Source organism: Coregonus lavaretus, assembly GCF_964263955.1.
Source record: "Coregonus lavaretus genome assembly, contig: HAP1_SCAFFOLD_4291, whole genome shotgun sequence".
NCBI lineage: Eukaryota > Metazoa > Chordata > Actinopteri > Salmoniformes > Salmonidae > Coregonus > Coregonus lavaretus.
In genome coordinates, this window is record NW_028164206.1 from 10808 (window position 1) to 25000 (window position 14193).

At 45.7% G+C, this 14193-nt stretch overlaps 1 protein-coding gene across 2 annotated transcripts in view; it reads left to right on the top strand.

Moving 5' to 3' along the window:
* The first annotated feature begins 3467 nt into the window (after positions 1 to 3467).
* The window catches only part of LOC311117322 (protein FAM53B-like), a 36842-nt gene continuing 26116 nt past the window's right edge, over positions 3468 to 14193 (top strand). For both annotated transcript variants that reach the window (XM_084192284.1, XM_084192283.1), the window contains exon 1: positions 3468 to 3604. Coding sequence is in view for 1 of the 2 variants with exons in the window: in XM_084192283.1 (XP_084048409.1) it covers positions 3587 to 3604 (18 nt within the window). In the remaining variant the exon portion in view is untranslated. The remainder of the gene's footprint in view (positions 3605 to 14193) is intronic.

Here is a 14193-nt window from a genome sequence, read left to right on the forward strand (position 1 = left end):
CATAACCTAGCCTGGTAGAACCAGCCTGATTGCTGTGTTCACCATTCTATTTCACGTCACATTTGATGATATTTGAAGTGAAATAGAAAGGTGACCGCAGCGATCAGGTTGGCTCCACCAGGCTAATCATAACCACTATTGATAATGTAATGTGTGTGTGACCAACCAGTATCTTTGATGAAGGGCTCTGGCAAAGACCTCACCTCCAGCCTCACCTCTTGCCTGCTCACCAACGGTCGTCGACGGGGAGAACAGAATTAGGAATTAGGCAGGTTTAGTCTGACCTGTTCAAACTTCAACATAGAACCTGTTTGTGTTTCAGATGTTACCTATACTAACTGCTACAAAGGGAAACCCAGCCGCGAGCTGCCCAGTGACGCGAGCCTACCAGACGAGCTAAATGCCTTTTATGCTCGCTTCGAGGCAAGCAACACTGAAGCATGCATGAGAGCACCAGATGTTCCAGACGACTGTGTGATCACGCTCTCCGTAGCCGATGTGAGTAAGACCTTTAAACAGGTCAACATTCACAAGGCCGCGGGGCCAGATGGATTACCAGGACGTGTACTCAGAGCATGCGTGGACCAACTGGCAAGTGTCTTCACTGACATTTTCAACCTCTCCCTGACCGAGTCTGTAATACCTACATGTTTCAAGCAGACCACCATAGTCCCTGTGCCCAAGAAAGCAAAGGTAACCTGCCTAAATGACTACCGCCCCGTAGCACTCACTTCGGTAGCCATGAAGTGCTTTGAAAGGCTGGTCATGGCTCACATCAACACCATCATCCCGGAAATCCTAGACCCACTCCAATTCGCATACCGCCCCAACAGATCCACAGATGACGCAATCTCAATCGCACTCCACACTGTCCTTTCCCACCTGGACAAAAGGAACACCTATGTGAGAATGCTATTCATTGACTACAGCTCAGCGTTCAATACCATAGCGCCCACAAAGCTCATCACTAAGCTAAGGACCATGGGAATAAACACCTCCCTCTGCAACTGGATCCTGGACTTCCTGACGGGCCGCCCCCAGGTGGTAAAGGTAGGCAACAACACATCTGCCACGCTGATCCTCAACACGGGGGCCCCTCAGGGGTGCGTGCTTAGTCCTCTCCTGTACTCCCTGTTCACCCACGACTGCGTGGCCAAGCACAACTCCAACACCATCATTAAGTTTGCTGACGACACAACGGTGGAAGGCCTGATCACAGACATCGATGATACAGCCTATAGGGAGGAGGTCAGAGACCTGGCAGTGTGGAGCCAGGATAACAACCTCTCCCTCAATGTGAGTAAGACAAAGGAGCTGATCGTGGACTACAAGAAAAAGAGGGCCGCGCACGCACCCATTCACATCGACGGGGCTGTAGTGGAGCGGGTCGAGAGTTTCACTGTTCCTTGGTGTCCACATCACCAACAAACTATCATGGTCCAAACACACCAAGACAGTCGTGAAGAGGGCACGACAACACCTTTTCCCCCTCAGGAGACTGAAAAGATTTGTCATGGGTCCTCAGATCCTCAAAAAGTTATACAGCTGCACCATCGAGAGCATCCTGACCGGTTGCATCACCGCCTGGTATGGCAACTGCTCGGCATCCTTCCGTAAGGCGCTACAGAGGGTGGTGCGTACGGCCCAGTACATCACTGGGGCCAAGCTTCCTGTCATCCAGGACCTATATACTAGGCGGTGTCAGAGGAAGGCCAAAAAAAGACTCCAGTTACCCAAGTCATAGACTGTTCTCTCTGCTACCGCACGGCAAGCGGTACCGGAGCGCGAAGTCTAGGTCCAAAATGCTCCTTAACAGCTTCTACCCCCAAGCCATAAGACTGCCTAACATTTAATCAAATGGCCACCCATACTATTTACATTTTTTTTACAATGCTACTACTCTCTGTTTATTATCTATGCATAGTCACTTTACCCCTACCTACATGTACAAATTACCTCGAATAACCTGTACCCCCGCACATTGACTCGGTTTATAATATCTACATAAATTTAGCAATTTCATTCTTCTCATATAACTCTGTTGGCTACTGACCTATTCAAAGCTTCCGCCGGCATCTCGCCACACATCTGCCTGTCAAAAGTATGGGCTCTGGTCAAAAGTAGTGCACTACATATGGAATAGGGTGCCATTTTGGACTTAACCATGACTCGCTCTACATGAGGACCAATGATGTATATAAACCCTGGATTGCTGATGCTATGCATTGGCCAATGAGAAGGCTTTAAAGCTATTAGTCGGCCATATTGTCACTCCCCAGTAGAAGCAGTCCCCATAGGAATGAATGGAATTCTACAGTATTTCATTTAAATGTTTCAAGGATAAAATTACATTTATTTAAGTATTTTTTTTGTTTTAGTGGGGACAGTAACATTAGTACTTTCAAAAAATTAAACTTTAAGGAAAATGTTTTTATATCTTTTATTTGAATGTTTAGCTCACAGAATATAATTTAAAGTATGCATTAAGATGTCTATAACTGAATAAACGTGGCAAAAACAAATGTAGACATTTGTGAATGCATTTCTATAGTTTTCTAAATATTTTTTACAACGGTGGGGGAGTGCCAAGATGGAGGCATGGAGGCTTCAAAACAGCGCCCCCTGGAGGTCATCTAGTGTAATAAATAAATCATTAATTAGGACATATCTCATCATTCTGGTCATCAGAAACTGGTCATTCACAAGACCTGTCCTATTCTAATCTGGTAATTAGGATAAGTAATGAAACATGTCTAGTTGTGAAATGCGGTTAACCCTAAAATAAATTGGACCACATTTGCAACTTTTCCTGGACCAAAACAAGTGTTCTATTGACATATACTGCATAACATTATGCAAATATCTGGTGGTTTTCCAGTGACATCATCCCAACCCATTATGCTTTTAGGTCATTTGAAAATACTTGTAAAAAAAACTACCACTGTGAGACTATTTGCTCAGAAAATCACTCTAAAAAAGTATCTAACATATTTCAGTAGTTTTGGCAATATGTCTATGGCTATTAACCAGTCCTTTATAATGGTTTACACATACATGTGCATCGTGTAACCCTTGTACATATGACCTCGTTTTTCACAAAGTTGTTTATGACCAGACAACAATTATTACAAACATTAAAACCTTGCTTCTTTTTATGTGCTTTCGATTACTGCAGTGTGGATGAGACCATAGTTTAGGTGAGGCGGGCGCTATGTTGATTGGTAAAAATCTGGTACAGTATCTATCACTATCTTGACATAGTTTTGATTATTGACCGTATCAAAACGTTCATAACCACATAACTTATCGCTAAATGCGCGACAACCAAGTTCATGATATAGACAAACCTTGTTCGTGATATGACCGACCACCCCTACGAGTGATAAATGGTTCGTTCAAAAGTGCATGTTGTCACAGCGTGCAAATGTAGAAAGTGGATGTTTGGTAGTTGTGCCCAGTCTCCCCATAACTTAGAGCTCAGTGCTTGTCTTCTTGCGGTAGCTATGTTTTTGCAAAAACTTGAAGATGATTTGGCATTTGAAACTGTCAGTTGGTGTGGGAGTCAGGCAGACATTGGACCGTCGAGATGTGCAGCCTGATTCTCGTGAGTTAAAACACTGTTTAACTAGTTGTACCTTTTTCAGCTTGGAGATTCTAGGTTAACTAGCTAGCTAACTAGTAGGAAACGTGCCTAACCCGAGGTAGGCTTATGTCAAAGTAAGAATCGTGTTGTATGATTTAACAAGTCATTATTCCGCCATAAAGCTTGCTATGTATAACTATGTCTAACAGCATAGGAAGGAAGCTGTTTATTATTTAAGAAAAAGTTAGCTACAAAGTTTTCTACTTGCTCCCTTTGTCTAGCCAGTCATGCAGCCTAGTTAGTAAGCATAGAAAAACAACTGGCATACTAGCGAAGAGGTTCATGAGAGGTAACTATGTTTGATTAACATTGCCTCATTGTACAATTTTAACAATTGATGTGATGAAATGTAGCAACATTTTCACACAGCTGTCAAAGAAATGGGAGGTTGAATGTTATTTATTGTATTGCGAAGAACACTTTTTAATGTTCAGTTCTTTTCTCAAACTAAAAAGTGTTGACTAACTAACTGCCTTCGAGGAACGTTGTGTCGTGGCCTGGGAAACAGCATGGCTCAGTAGTATCTCGTTTTAATGGGCTGAGCATGACAACTAGGGTACCTACTACCACCACCTAGCCTCTACTATAACAGTCTGCTAGATAGAGGTGGGACGTTGGAAAGTCCTGCTATGAGAGATGCCTTTCTGTTCTCAAAACCATGGAATTGCGTTTATGTATCGGGTCTGAACACGGCTGTGTACTGCTGCGTTGCAGTCCCCTTAAAGCATGGCTGTGTACTGCTGCGTTGCAGTCCCCTTAAAGCATGGCTGTGTACTGCTGCGTTGCAGTCCCCTTAAAGCATGGCTGTGTACTGCTGCGTTGCAGTCCCCTTAAAGCATGGCTGTGTACTGCTGCGTTGCAGTCCCCTTAAAGCATGGCTGTGTACTGCTGCGTTGCAGTCCCCTTAAAGCATGGCTGTGTACTGCTGCGTTGCAGTCCCCTTAAAGCATGGCTGTGTACTGCTGCGTTGCAGTCCCCTTAAAGCATGGCTGTGTACTGCTGCGTTGCAGTCCCCTTAAAGCATGGCTGTGTACTGCTGCGTTGCAGTCCCCTTAAAGCATGGATGTGTACTGCTGCGTTGCAGTCCCCTTAAAGCATGGATGTGTACTGCTGCGTTGCAGTCCCCTTCAAGCAAATCAACCCAGAATCAACGATGGGAGATACGGGGGGTGTTGGTAACTTTTGAACGGCTGTTGTAATTGGGCGCATTGTTACCATCGTTTGGCAAGCAGATCCTGTGGCAGGAACCTACATCTTTGGTCCATATTGTGTATCAAGCTGCATTTTATAGACGTAAACATTCCACTTATTCAGAACTTATTGTTACCATAAGAGAATGTTCATAATGCATAATGTTCCTCTCAGATAGGTCGGGTTGACATGCTATCAATACAACCTGGACCCATAATGTGGTCAACGACAGGATGTTAGCTTGCTATTCAACTTTTTCTATAACAATGATGTGTATGAATCACACCATTTTTATATTTTGCCCTGTATCTGAATACTGTACTTTTTTTTTTTGCCGATCAACATCGAAGTTGTCAGATGAGAGAGGGATCGAAGGCAGTTAGCAGTGACGGTCTCGGAGGCAGTTAGCAGTGACGGTCTCGGAGGCAGTTAGCAGCGACGGTCTCGGAGGCAGTTAGCAGTGACGGTCTCGGAGGCAGTTAGCAGCGACGGTCTCGGAGGCAGTTAGCAGCGACGGTCTCGGAGGCAGTTAGCAGCGACGGTCTCGGAGGCAGTTAGCAGCGACGGTCTCGGAGGCAGTTAGCAGCGACGGTCTCGGAGGCAGTTAGCGGTGACGGTCTCGAAGGCAGTTAGCAGTGACGGTCTCGGAGGCAGTTAGCAGTGACGTCTCGGAGGCAGTTAGCAGTGACGGTCTCGGAGGCAGTTAGCAGTGACGGTCTCGGAGGCAGTGACGGTCTCGGAGGCAGTTAGCAGTGACGGTCTCGGAGGCAGTTAGCAGTGACGTCTCGGAGGCAGTTAGCAGTGACGGTCTCGGAGGCAGTTAGCAGTGACGGTCTCGGAGGCAGTTAGCAGTGACGGTCTCGGAGGCAGTTAGCAGTGACGGTCTCGGAGGCAGTTAGCAGTGACGGCCTCGGAGGCAGTTAGCAGTGACGGTCTCGGAGGCAGTTAGCGGTGACGGTCTCGGAGGCAGTGACGGTCTCTGAGGCAGTTAGCAGTGACGGTCTCGGAGGCAGTTAGCAGTGACGGTCTCGGAGGCAGTTAGCAGTGACGGTCTCGGGAGGCAGTTAGCAGTGACGGTCTCGGAGGCAGTTAGCAGTGACGGTCTCGGAGGCAGTTAGCGGTGACGGTCTCGGAGGCAGTGACGGTCTCGGAGGCAGTTAGCAGTGACGGTCTCGGAGGCAGTTAGCAGTGACGGTCTCGGAGGCAGTTAGCAGTGACGGTCTCGGAGGCAGTTAGCAGTGACGGTCTCGGAGGCAGTTAGCAGTGACGGTCTCGGAGGCAGTTAGCAGTGACGGTCTCGGAGGCAGTTAGCAGTGACGGTCTCTGAGGCAGTTAGCAGTGACGGTCTCGAAGGCAGTTAGCAGTGACGGTCTCTGAGGCAGTTAGCAGTGACGGTCTCGGAGGCAGTTAGCAGCGACGGTCTCGGAGGCAGTTAGCTACGCGAACTAGTTTTTTTTGAAGCAGGTCTATTCACATTGTGTTTTTACAGTATTTAGCAGTTTGTGGCCTTTTCCCCAAAGGTTAAAACTTGTGTGCTCTGTAGCCTGAGTGTAACATTCTGTGGGCTCCTGCAACACCAACCAGCTTGCCAAGCTCCTTTCCCTTTCAGAGGGACTTTGGAAACAGCCGGGGCTAGATAGTTTGTGTGGGTTGCTTGGGCGTATTTGGGTAGTAAGCCTTTTATAATATTAATTGAGGAAGTGGAACCAGAGAGGGGAAACATTCACGATAGGCAGTCCAGCATTTGAGTCATCAACTATAACATGTGGTACACCTCTTGATCTGTATCACAACTCGATGTCAGAATATGTTGTCAGTGGTGGTTAGTTATTAAAGTCATAAGGCTCCATTTTGCTGAGGCAGCAGTGATGGGATGTTGAGAGACAGATGACTCCTGCAGTAATTATCCATGTACGCTACTAAGTAGGTCGGTGACAATATAGTTAGCAGTTAAAGGTTGACTGGGTGTGTCTCTAGATTGCTCAAAGTACCTCACCTTCCCATGGACTAGATATTTTACATTTTAGCAGAAGCTCTTATCCAGAGCGACTTACAGGAGCAATTAGGGTTAAGTGACTTGCTCAAGGGCACGTCGACAGATTTTTCACCTAGTCGGCTCGGGGATTAGAACCAGCGACCTTTCGGTTACAGGCACTACGCTCTTAACCACTAAGAGTCGTGGCCTAATGCTGACAAGCCTAACATCTAGAAAGGTGACTCTCTTTAGGCAGCGTCCCAAATGGCACCCTATTCTCTTTCTAGTGCACTACTTTTGGGCCCGTAGAGGGGCTCTGGTCCAAAGTGGTGGACTATATAGGGAATAGGGTACCATTTGGGATGCTGGCTTCTTCCCTTGTTATCTCATGACATTCAGTAGGCCTGCGCTACCTGCAGTGTAGGGCTGTTGTTTCCTAACCCATGGTGCTGTTGTTTCCTAACCCATGGTGCTGTTGTTTCCTAACCCATGTATACAGGGCTGTTGTTTCCTAACCCATGTATACAGGGCTGTTGTTTCCTAACCCATGTATACAGGGCTGTTGTTTCCTAACCCATGTATACAGGGCTGTTGTTTCCTAACCCATGTATACAGGGCTGTTGTTTCCTAACCCATGTATACAGGGCTGTTGTTTCCTAACCCATGTATACAGGGCTGTTGTTTCCTAACCCATGAATACAGGGCTGTTGTTTCCTAACCCATGAATACAGGGCTGTTGTTTCCTAACCCATGAATACAGGGCTGTTGTTTCCTAACCCATGGATACAGGGCTGTTGTTTCCTAACCCATGGTGCTGTTGTTTCCTAACCCATGGTGCTGTTGTTTCCTAACCCATGTATACAGGGCTGTTGTTTCCTAACCCATGGATACAGGGCTGTTGTTTCCTAACCCATGTATACAGGGCTGTTGTTTCCTAACCCATGGATACAGGGCTGTTGTTTCCTAACCCATGAATACAGGGCTGTTGTTTCCTAACCCATGAATACAGGGCTGTTGTTTCCTAACCCATGTATACAGGGCTGTTGTTTCCTAACCCATGAATACAGGGCTGTTGTTTCCTAACCCATGAATACAGGGCTGTTGTTTCCTAACCCATGGTGCTGTTGTTTCCTAACCCATGTATACAGGGCTGTTGTTTCCTAACCCATGGTGCTGTTGTTTCCTAACCCATGAATACAGGGCTGTTGTTTCCTAACCCATGTATACAGGGCTGTTGTTTCCTAACCCATGGTGCTGTTGTTTCCTAACCCATGGTGCTGTTGTTTCCTAACCCATGAATACAGGGCTGTTGTTTCCTAACCCATGTATACAGGGCTGTTGTTTCCTAACCCATGTATACAGGGCTGTTGTTTCCTAACCCATGAATACAGGGCTGTTGTTTCCTAACCCATGAATACAGGGCTGTTGTTTCCTAACCCATGAATACAGGGCTGTTGTTTCCTAACCCATGGTGCTGTTGTTTCCTAACCCATGGTGCTGTTGTTTCCTAACCCATGGTGCTGTTGTTTCCTAACCCATGGTGCTGTTGTTTCCTAACCCATGGATACAGGGCTGTTGTTTCCTAACCCATGTATACAGGGCTGTTGTTTCCTAACCCATGTATACAGGGCTGTTGTTTCCTAACCCATGGATACAGGGCTGTTGTTTCCTAACCCATGAATACAGGGCTGTTGTTTCCTAACCCATGGTGCTGTTGTTTCCTAACCCATGTATACAGGGCTGTTGTTTCCTAACCCATGAATACAGGGCTGTTGTTTCCTAACCCATGTATACAGGGCTGTTGTTTCCTAACCCATGAATACAGGGCTGTTGTTTCCTAACCCATGGTGCTGTTGTTTCCTAACCCATGAATACAGGGCTGTTGTTTCCTAACCCATGAATACAGGGCTGTTGTTTCCTAACCCATGGTGCTGTTGTTTCCTAACCCATGTATACAGGGCTGTTGTTTCCTAACCCATGGTGCTGTTGTTTCCTAACCCATGAATACAGGGCTGTTGTTTCCTAACCCATGGTGCTGTTGTTTCCTAACCCATGAATACAGGGCTGTTGTTTCCTAACCCATGGTGCTGTTGTTTCCTAACCCATGTATACAGGGCTGTTGTTTCCTAACCCATGAATACAGGGCTGTTGTTTCCTAACCCATGAATACAGGGCTGTTGTTTCCTAACCCATGGTGCTGTTGTTTCCTAACCCATGTATACAGGGCTGTTGTTTCCTAACCCATGGTGCTGTTGTTTCCTAACCCCTGTATATGGTGCTGTTGTTTCCTAACCCATGTATACAGGGCTGTTGTTGTTGCAGGCTGTAGGCCTTCTTTATAGAAAGTAAACCCACTAAAAAGCAGGCCTCTTTGCCTTGGCTGCCATGCATAGGCTTGCTGGGTGGGTCTTTGTGTTTATGGTAAGTGGCTGGGGCAGCTGCATGCTTATGAAACCATTACTGTGTCCCACTATTCACTCAGACATGGCCCAGGACCTCCTCAACCCTAAACCATTACTGTCCTACTAGTCTGTCAGATATGGCCCAGGACCTCCTCAACCCTAAACCATTACTGTGTCCCACTATTCACTCAGACATGGCCCAGGACCTCCTCAACCCTAAACCATTACTGTGTCCCACTATTCACTCAGATATGGCCCAGGACCTCCTCAACCCTAAACCATTACTGTGTCCTACTAGTCTGTCAGACATGGCTTTAAATTGTTATTGACGCACAAAACAATTTTATGCAACAGGGATCTTGATCCAGAACGGGATTGAATGTCTCTGCTGTAACCAAGAAGCTTGATCTTGACATGTAGCCACTTAGCTAGCAAGTTAGCAAACCAAACACATAGCTGGAGCCCTGAGCTGGATATCATTTATTTGACACGTCTTAGATTTCTTAATAGTTTATACTTAACTTATAGTTATAAGCAGTGGCGTAGCACGCAGCACCGCAAGGTTTTATTTATTTGTTTTATTAATTTTTTATTTCACCTTTATTTAACCAGGTAAGCCAGTTGAGAACAGGTTCTCATTTACAACTGCGACCTGGCCAAGATAAAGCAAAGCAGTGCAATAAAAACAACAACACAGAGTTACATATGGGGTAAAAAACATAAAGTCAGAAATACAACAGAAAATATATATACAGTGTGTGCAAATGTAGCAAGTTATGGAGGTAAGGCAATAAATAGGCTATAGTGCAGAATAATTACAATAGTATTAACACTGGAATGCTAGATGTGCAAGAGATTATGTGCAAATAGAGATACTGGGGTGCAAAAGAGCAAAATAAATAACAATATAGGGATGAGGTAGTTGGGTGGGCTAATTTCAGATGGGCTGTGTACAGGTGCAGTGATCGGTAAGGTGCTCTGACAACTGATGCTTAAAGTTATTGAGGGAGATAAGAGTCTCCAGCTTCAGAGATTTTTGCAATTCGTTCCAGTCATTGGCAGCAGAGAACTGGAAGGAATGGCGGCCAAAGGAGGTGTTGAGGGTGCATCCAACCTAGATTTGTTTTGGTACGGTAGAATTATAGTGTTTCACATTTTGGACCTCTCATGTCCGCATGTCAACTTCAGGGGAACCTGGGACGACGCCTAGTCTCCTTCTCTCTGTAATGTGGTTTGGTAAGCCTAAATATTTTGGGCCCTCTGCCTGGCAAAAACAGGACTAATTGATGTACTGCTATCTCCAGAGCACTGTAACCACCCAAATCCTGCTTTGATAACTTTGTATACAACATGTTCACCAACCCAGGCCTAACTGTCTAGGGTCAAGGTTCTGTATCATACAAATATTTTCATTTCACAACAGTGAAAAATTTGCTGACGCAGCAACAAAAGGTCTGAACCCGAGTTTCTTTTTCTCAATCTTTAGTCTTCCTGCTGTTCCCACGGTGTCCTGCCCGTTACTATATATCATGTCAACATAGACCGTCACGACATAGGGAAAACGTCTAGGGCCCATGCACCCAATGAGCATGAGACGAAGTACGGGTCGTTTCCCAAGCTGAATGCAGCGCTGGAAGAAATGTAACAGCATCCAATAGCAGAGTTAGTACAGACTTTCAGGAACACGACTAGTTCTTCTTTCAGTGAGTTCCTCGCTCTGTGCAGCTGAGGGTCGGTGTGTGTGTGTTTGTGCGCATTCTTTTCTCAAGCGCTAGTCTGGTCCCAGATCAGTTTCTGCTGTCTTGCCGACTCCTATGGTCATTCTCACACGTATGACAATGACCATAGTGGTTGGCAAGACAGAAGAAACTGATCTGGGACCAGGCTACTTGATCACCAGCTAGCAGTAGCATAAATGGGTGAGTTTGGGCTTCATCCCCAGGGGGACGGCGTTGTTGGGCCTGTGTCAGCCCCTCACTGCCAGGCTAGCAGACACCAGTACAGAGAAAATGACTACAATCCTGAGAAGGTTTGACCCTGGCTCTGGTCGAGAACACAGCCATGTCTGAACAAATGTAGGCCTAGTACTGGAAGAGGAAGGTTGCAATTCTTCCTAACATCTTATTTTTGGGTGCAATTAAGCCTGGTCCCAGACCTGTGTTTGCTGCCTTGCTAACTGCTATGGTCACTGCCATGCGTGACAACGACAATAGGACTTGGCTATAGAGCATAAACAGATCTGGGATCAGGCTAATTTAATGTGTAGACCTAGGCTTATTTCCATTTAGAAAAATAACAGTATTATAGGACAAGAGTCAACAGGTATTTGCCCACAAGACTCTCAAGAGTTCATGAAGTTTGTTGGATTAGCCTTATTGTCAGGCTTCCTTCAAGCTGTTCAGTCTCCTATATAATAACAATACTGGGGATTTACAGCAGGACAATGTATAGGCTGGAAAAACTGAAAACACTTTACTCTGGCAAGTCCTAACTTAACGCTGGGTATTTAAAGGGATACTGCGACATTCTGGCATTTTGTTCTACTTACCCAGAGTCTGATGAACTAGTGGGTACCATTTGAATGTCTCTGATGAACTAGTGGGTACCATTTGAATGTCTCTGATGAACTAGTGGATACCATTTGAATGTCTCTGATGAACTAGTGGATACCATTTGTATGTCTCTGATGAACTAGTGGGTACCATTTGTATGTCTCTGATGAACTAGTGGGTACCATTTGTATGTCTCTGATGAACTAGTGGGTACCATTTGTATGTCTCTGATGAACTAGTGGGTACCATTTGTATGTCTCTGATGAACTAGTGGGTGCCATTTGTATGTCTCTGATGAACTAGTGGGTACCATTTGTATGTCTCTGATGAACTAGTGGGTACCATTTGTATGTCTCTGATGAACTAGTGGGTACCATTTGTATGTCTCTGATGAACTAGTGGGTACCATTTGTATGTCTCTGATGAACTAGTGGGTACCATTTGTATGTCTCTGATGAACTAGTTGGTACCATTTGTATGTCTCTGATGAACTAGTGGGTACCATTTGAATGTCTCTGATGAACTAGTGGGTACCATTTGAATGTCTCTGATGAACTAGTGGGTACCATTTGTATGTCTCTGATGAACTAGTGGGTACCATTTGTATGTCTCTGATGAACTAGTGGGTACCATTTGAATGTCTCTGATGAACTAGTGGGTACCATTTGTATGTCTCTGATGAACTAGTGGGTACCATTTGTATGTCTCTGCGTGCAGTATGAAGGAATTAAGGGGTGTTTTTGTGAGTCAATGCTAACTAGCGAAATGACTGGAAGCCAGAATCTCACATTATCCCTTTTAAAAGTTGTACATTTGATCTGATGCTTACAGCGTCTGGTCACCAATAAGCTTCCTACATTTTTACATTTTTTAGTCATTTACTAATGACCGGTAGAACTATCCCACTGTAGGTCTATATAGGCTACTCTGATGTCCATCGATTTCAGTTAGGGGGCTATTGTCAAGTGTGGCGTTAAGAGTATCACGGAACCTGGTCAAAAGTAGTGCACTATATTGGGAATAAATAGGGCGCCATTTGGGACTCAGACGTTGTATGTAGGTCAGTTTGAATGGGACAGAATATTGAATGATTTTGATCCTGTGAGCTAGTCTATTGGGTGTTTTTCTAATAAGGTAATCACAGCCCTGAACTAAAATCTAAAATGTGTCAGATGCTCCATTAGGTTCTGGGGAGAGATGGGGAAAATAACTGAACTGAATGACTACCGACCAGGTTCTGGGGAGAGATGGGGAAAGTAACTGAACTGAATGACTACCGACCAGGTTCTGGGGAGAGATGGGGGAAAGTAACTGAACTGAATGACTACCGACCAGGTTCTGGGGAGAGATGGGGAAAGTAACTGAACTGAATGACTACCGACCAGGTTCTGGGGAGAGATGGGGAAAGTAACTCAACTGAATGACTACCGACCAGGTTCTGGGGAGAGATGGGGAAAGTAACTGAACTGAATGACTACCGACCAGGTTCTGGGGAGAGATGGGGAAAGTAACTGAACTGAATGACTACCGACCAGGTTCTGGGGAGAGATGGGGAAAGTAACTGAACTGAATGACTACCGACCAGGTTCTGGGGAGAGATGGGGAAAGTAACTCAACTGAATGACTACCGACCAGGTTCTGGGGAGAGATGGGGAAAGTAACTCAACTGAATGACTACCGACCAGGTTCTGGGGAGAGATGGGGAAAGTAACTGAACTGAATGACTACCGACCAGGTTCTGGGGCGAGATGGGGAAAGTAACTGAACTGAATGACTACCGACCAGGACAAAAGCAATGCATATGTGAGGATGCTGTTGATCGACTACGTGTGGTTTCCTTTAGGCCTACAGCTCCTATCAGCCCCAGTACAGCTCATCCTCATTGGGACTGTGTGGTTTCCTGTAGGCCTAGGTCTTTCCATTGCGGTGCTAATGCACCAGATAGCCTTAGCTGTTTTAGAAACGTTATACACTCCAAATATGCCCCTGTTGAGAGGCTCACTGTGACCACAGAGGAGGTGTACATCTCCATTCTCCATCACTAATGGAGCCCAATACTTGAGAGAGCCGTCGCAACTTTCAACACCCCAAAATAGGCTACCACAGTTGAAAGGCTCGCTGGTTAAAACTGGCACGTTTACAGAAATGTTGATTTAATGTGCACTGTCCCTGTAAAACTAAATAAAGTAACCAGTGTGTCGTCTAGCAGACAGACAGACAGCACTAGCAGCGTGTCTAGTCTATGTCCTCCTGGGACAGACAGACAGACAGACAGACAGACAGCACTAGCAGCATGTCTAGTCTAGGTCCTCCTGGGACAGACAGACAGACAGCACTAGCAGCATGTCTAGTCTAGGTCCTCCTGGGACAGACAGACAGACAGCACTAGCAGCATGTCTAGTCTAGGTCCTCCTGGGACAGACAGACAGA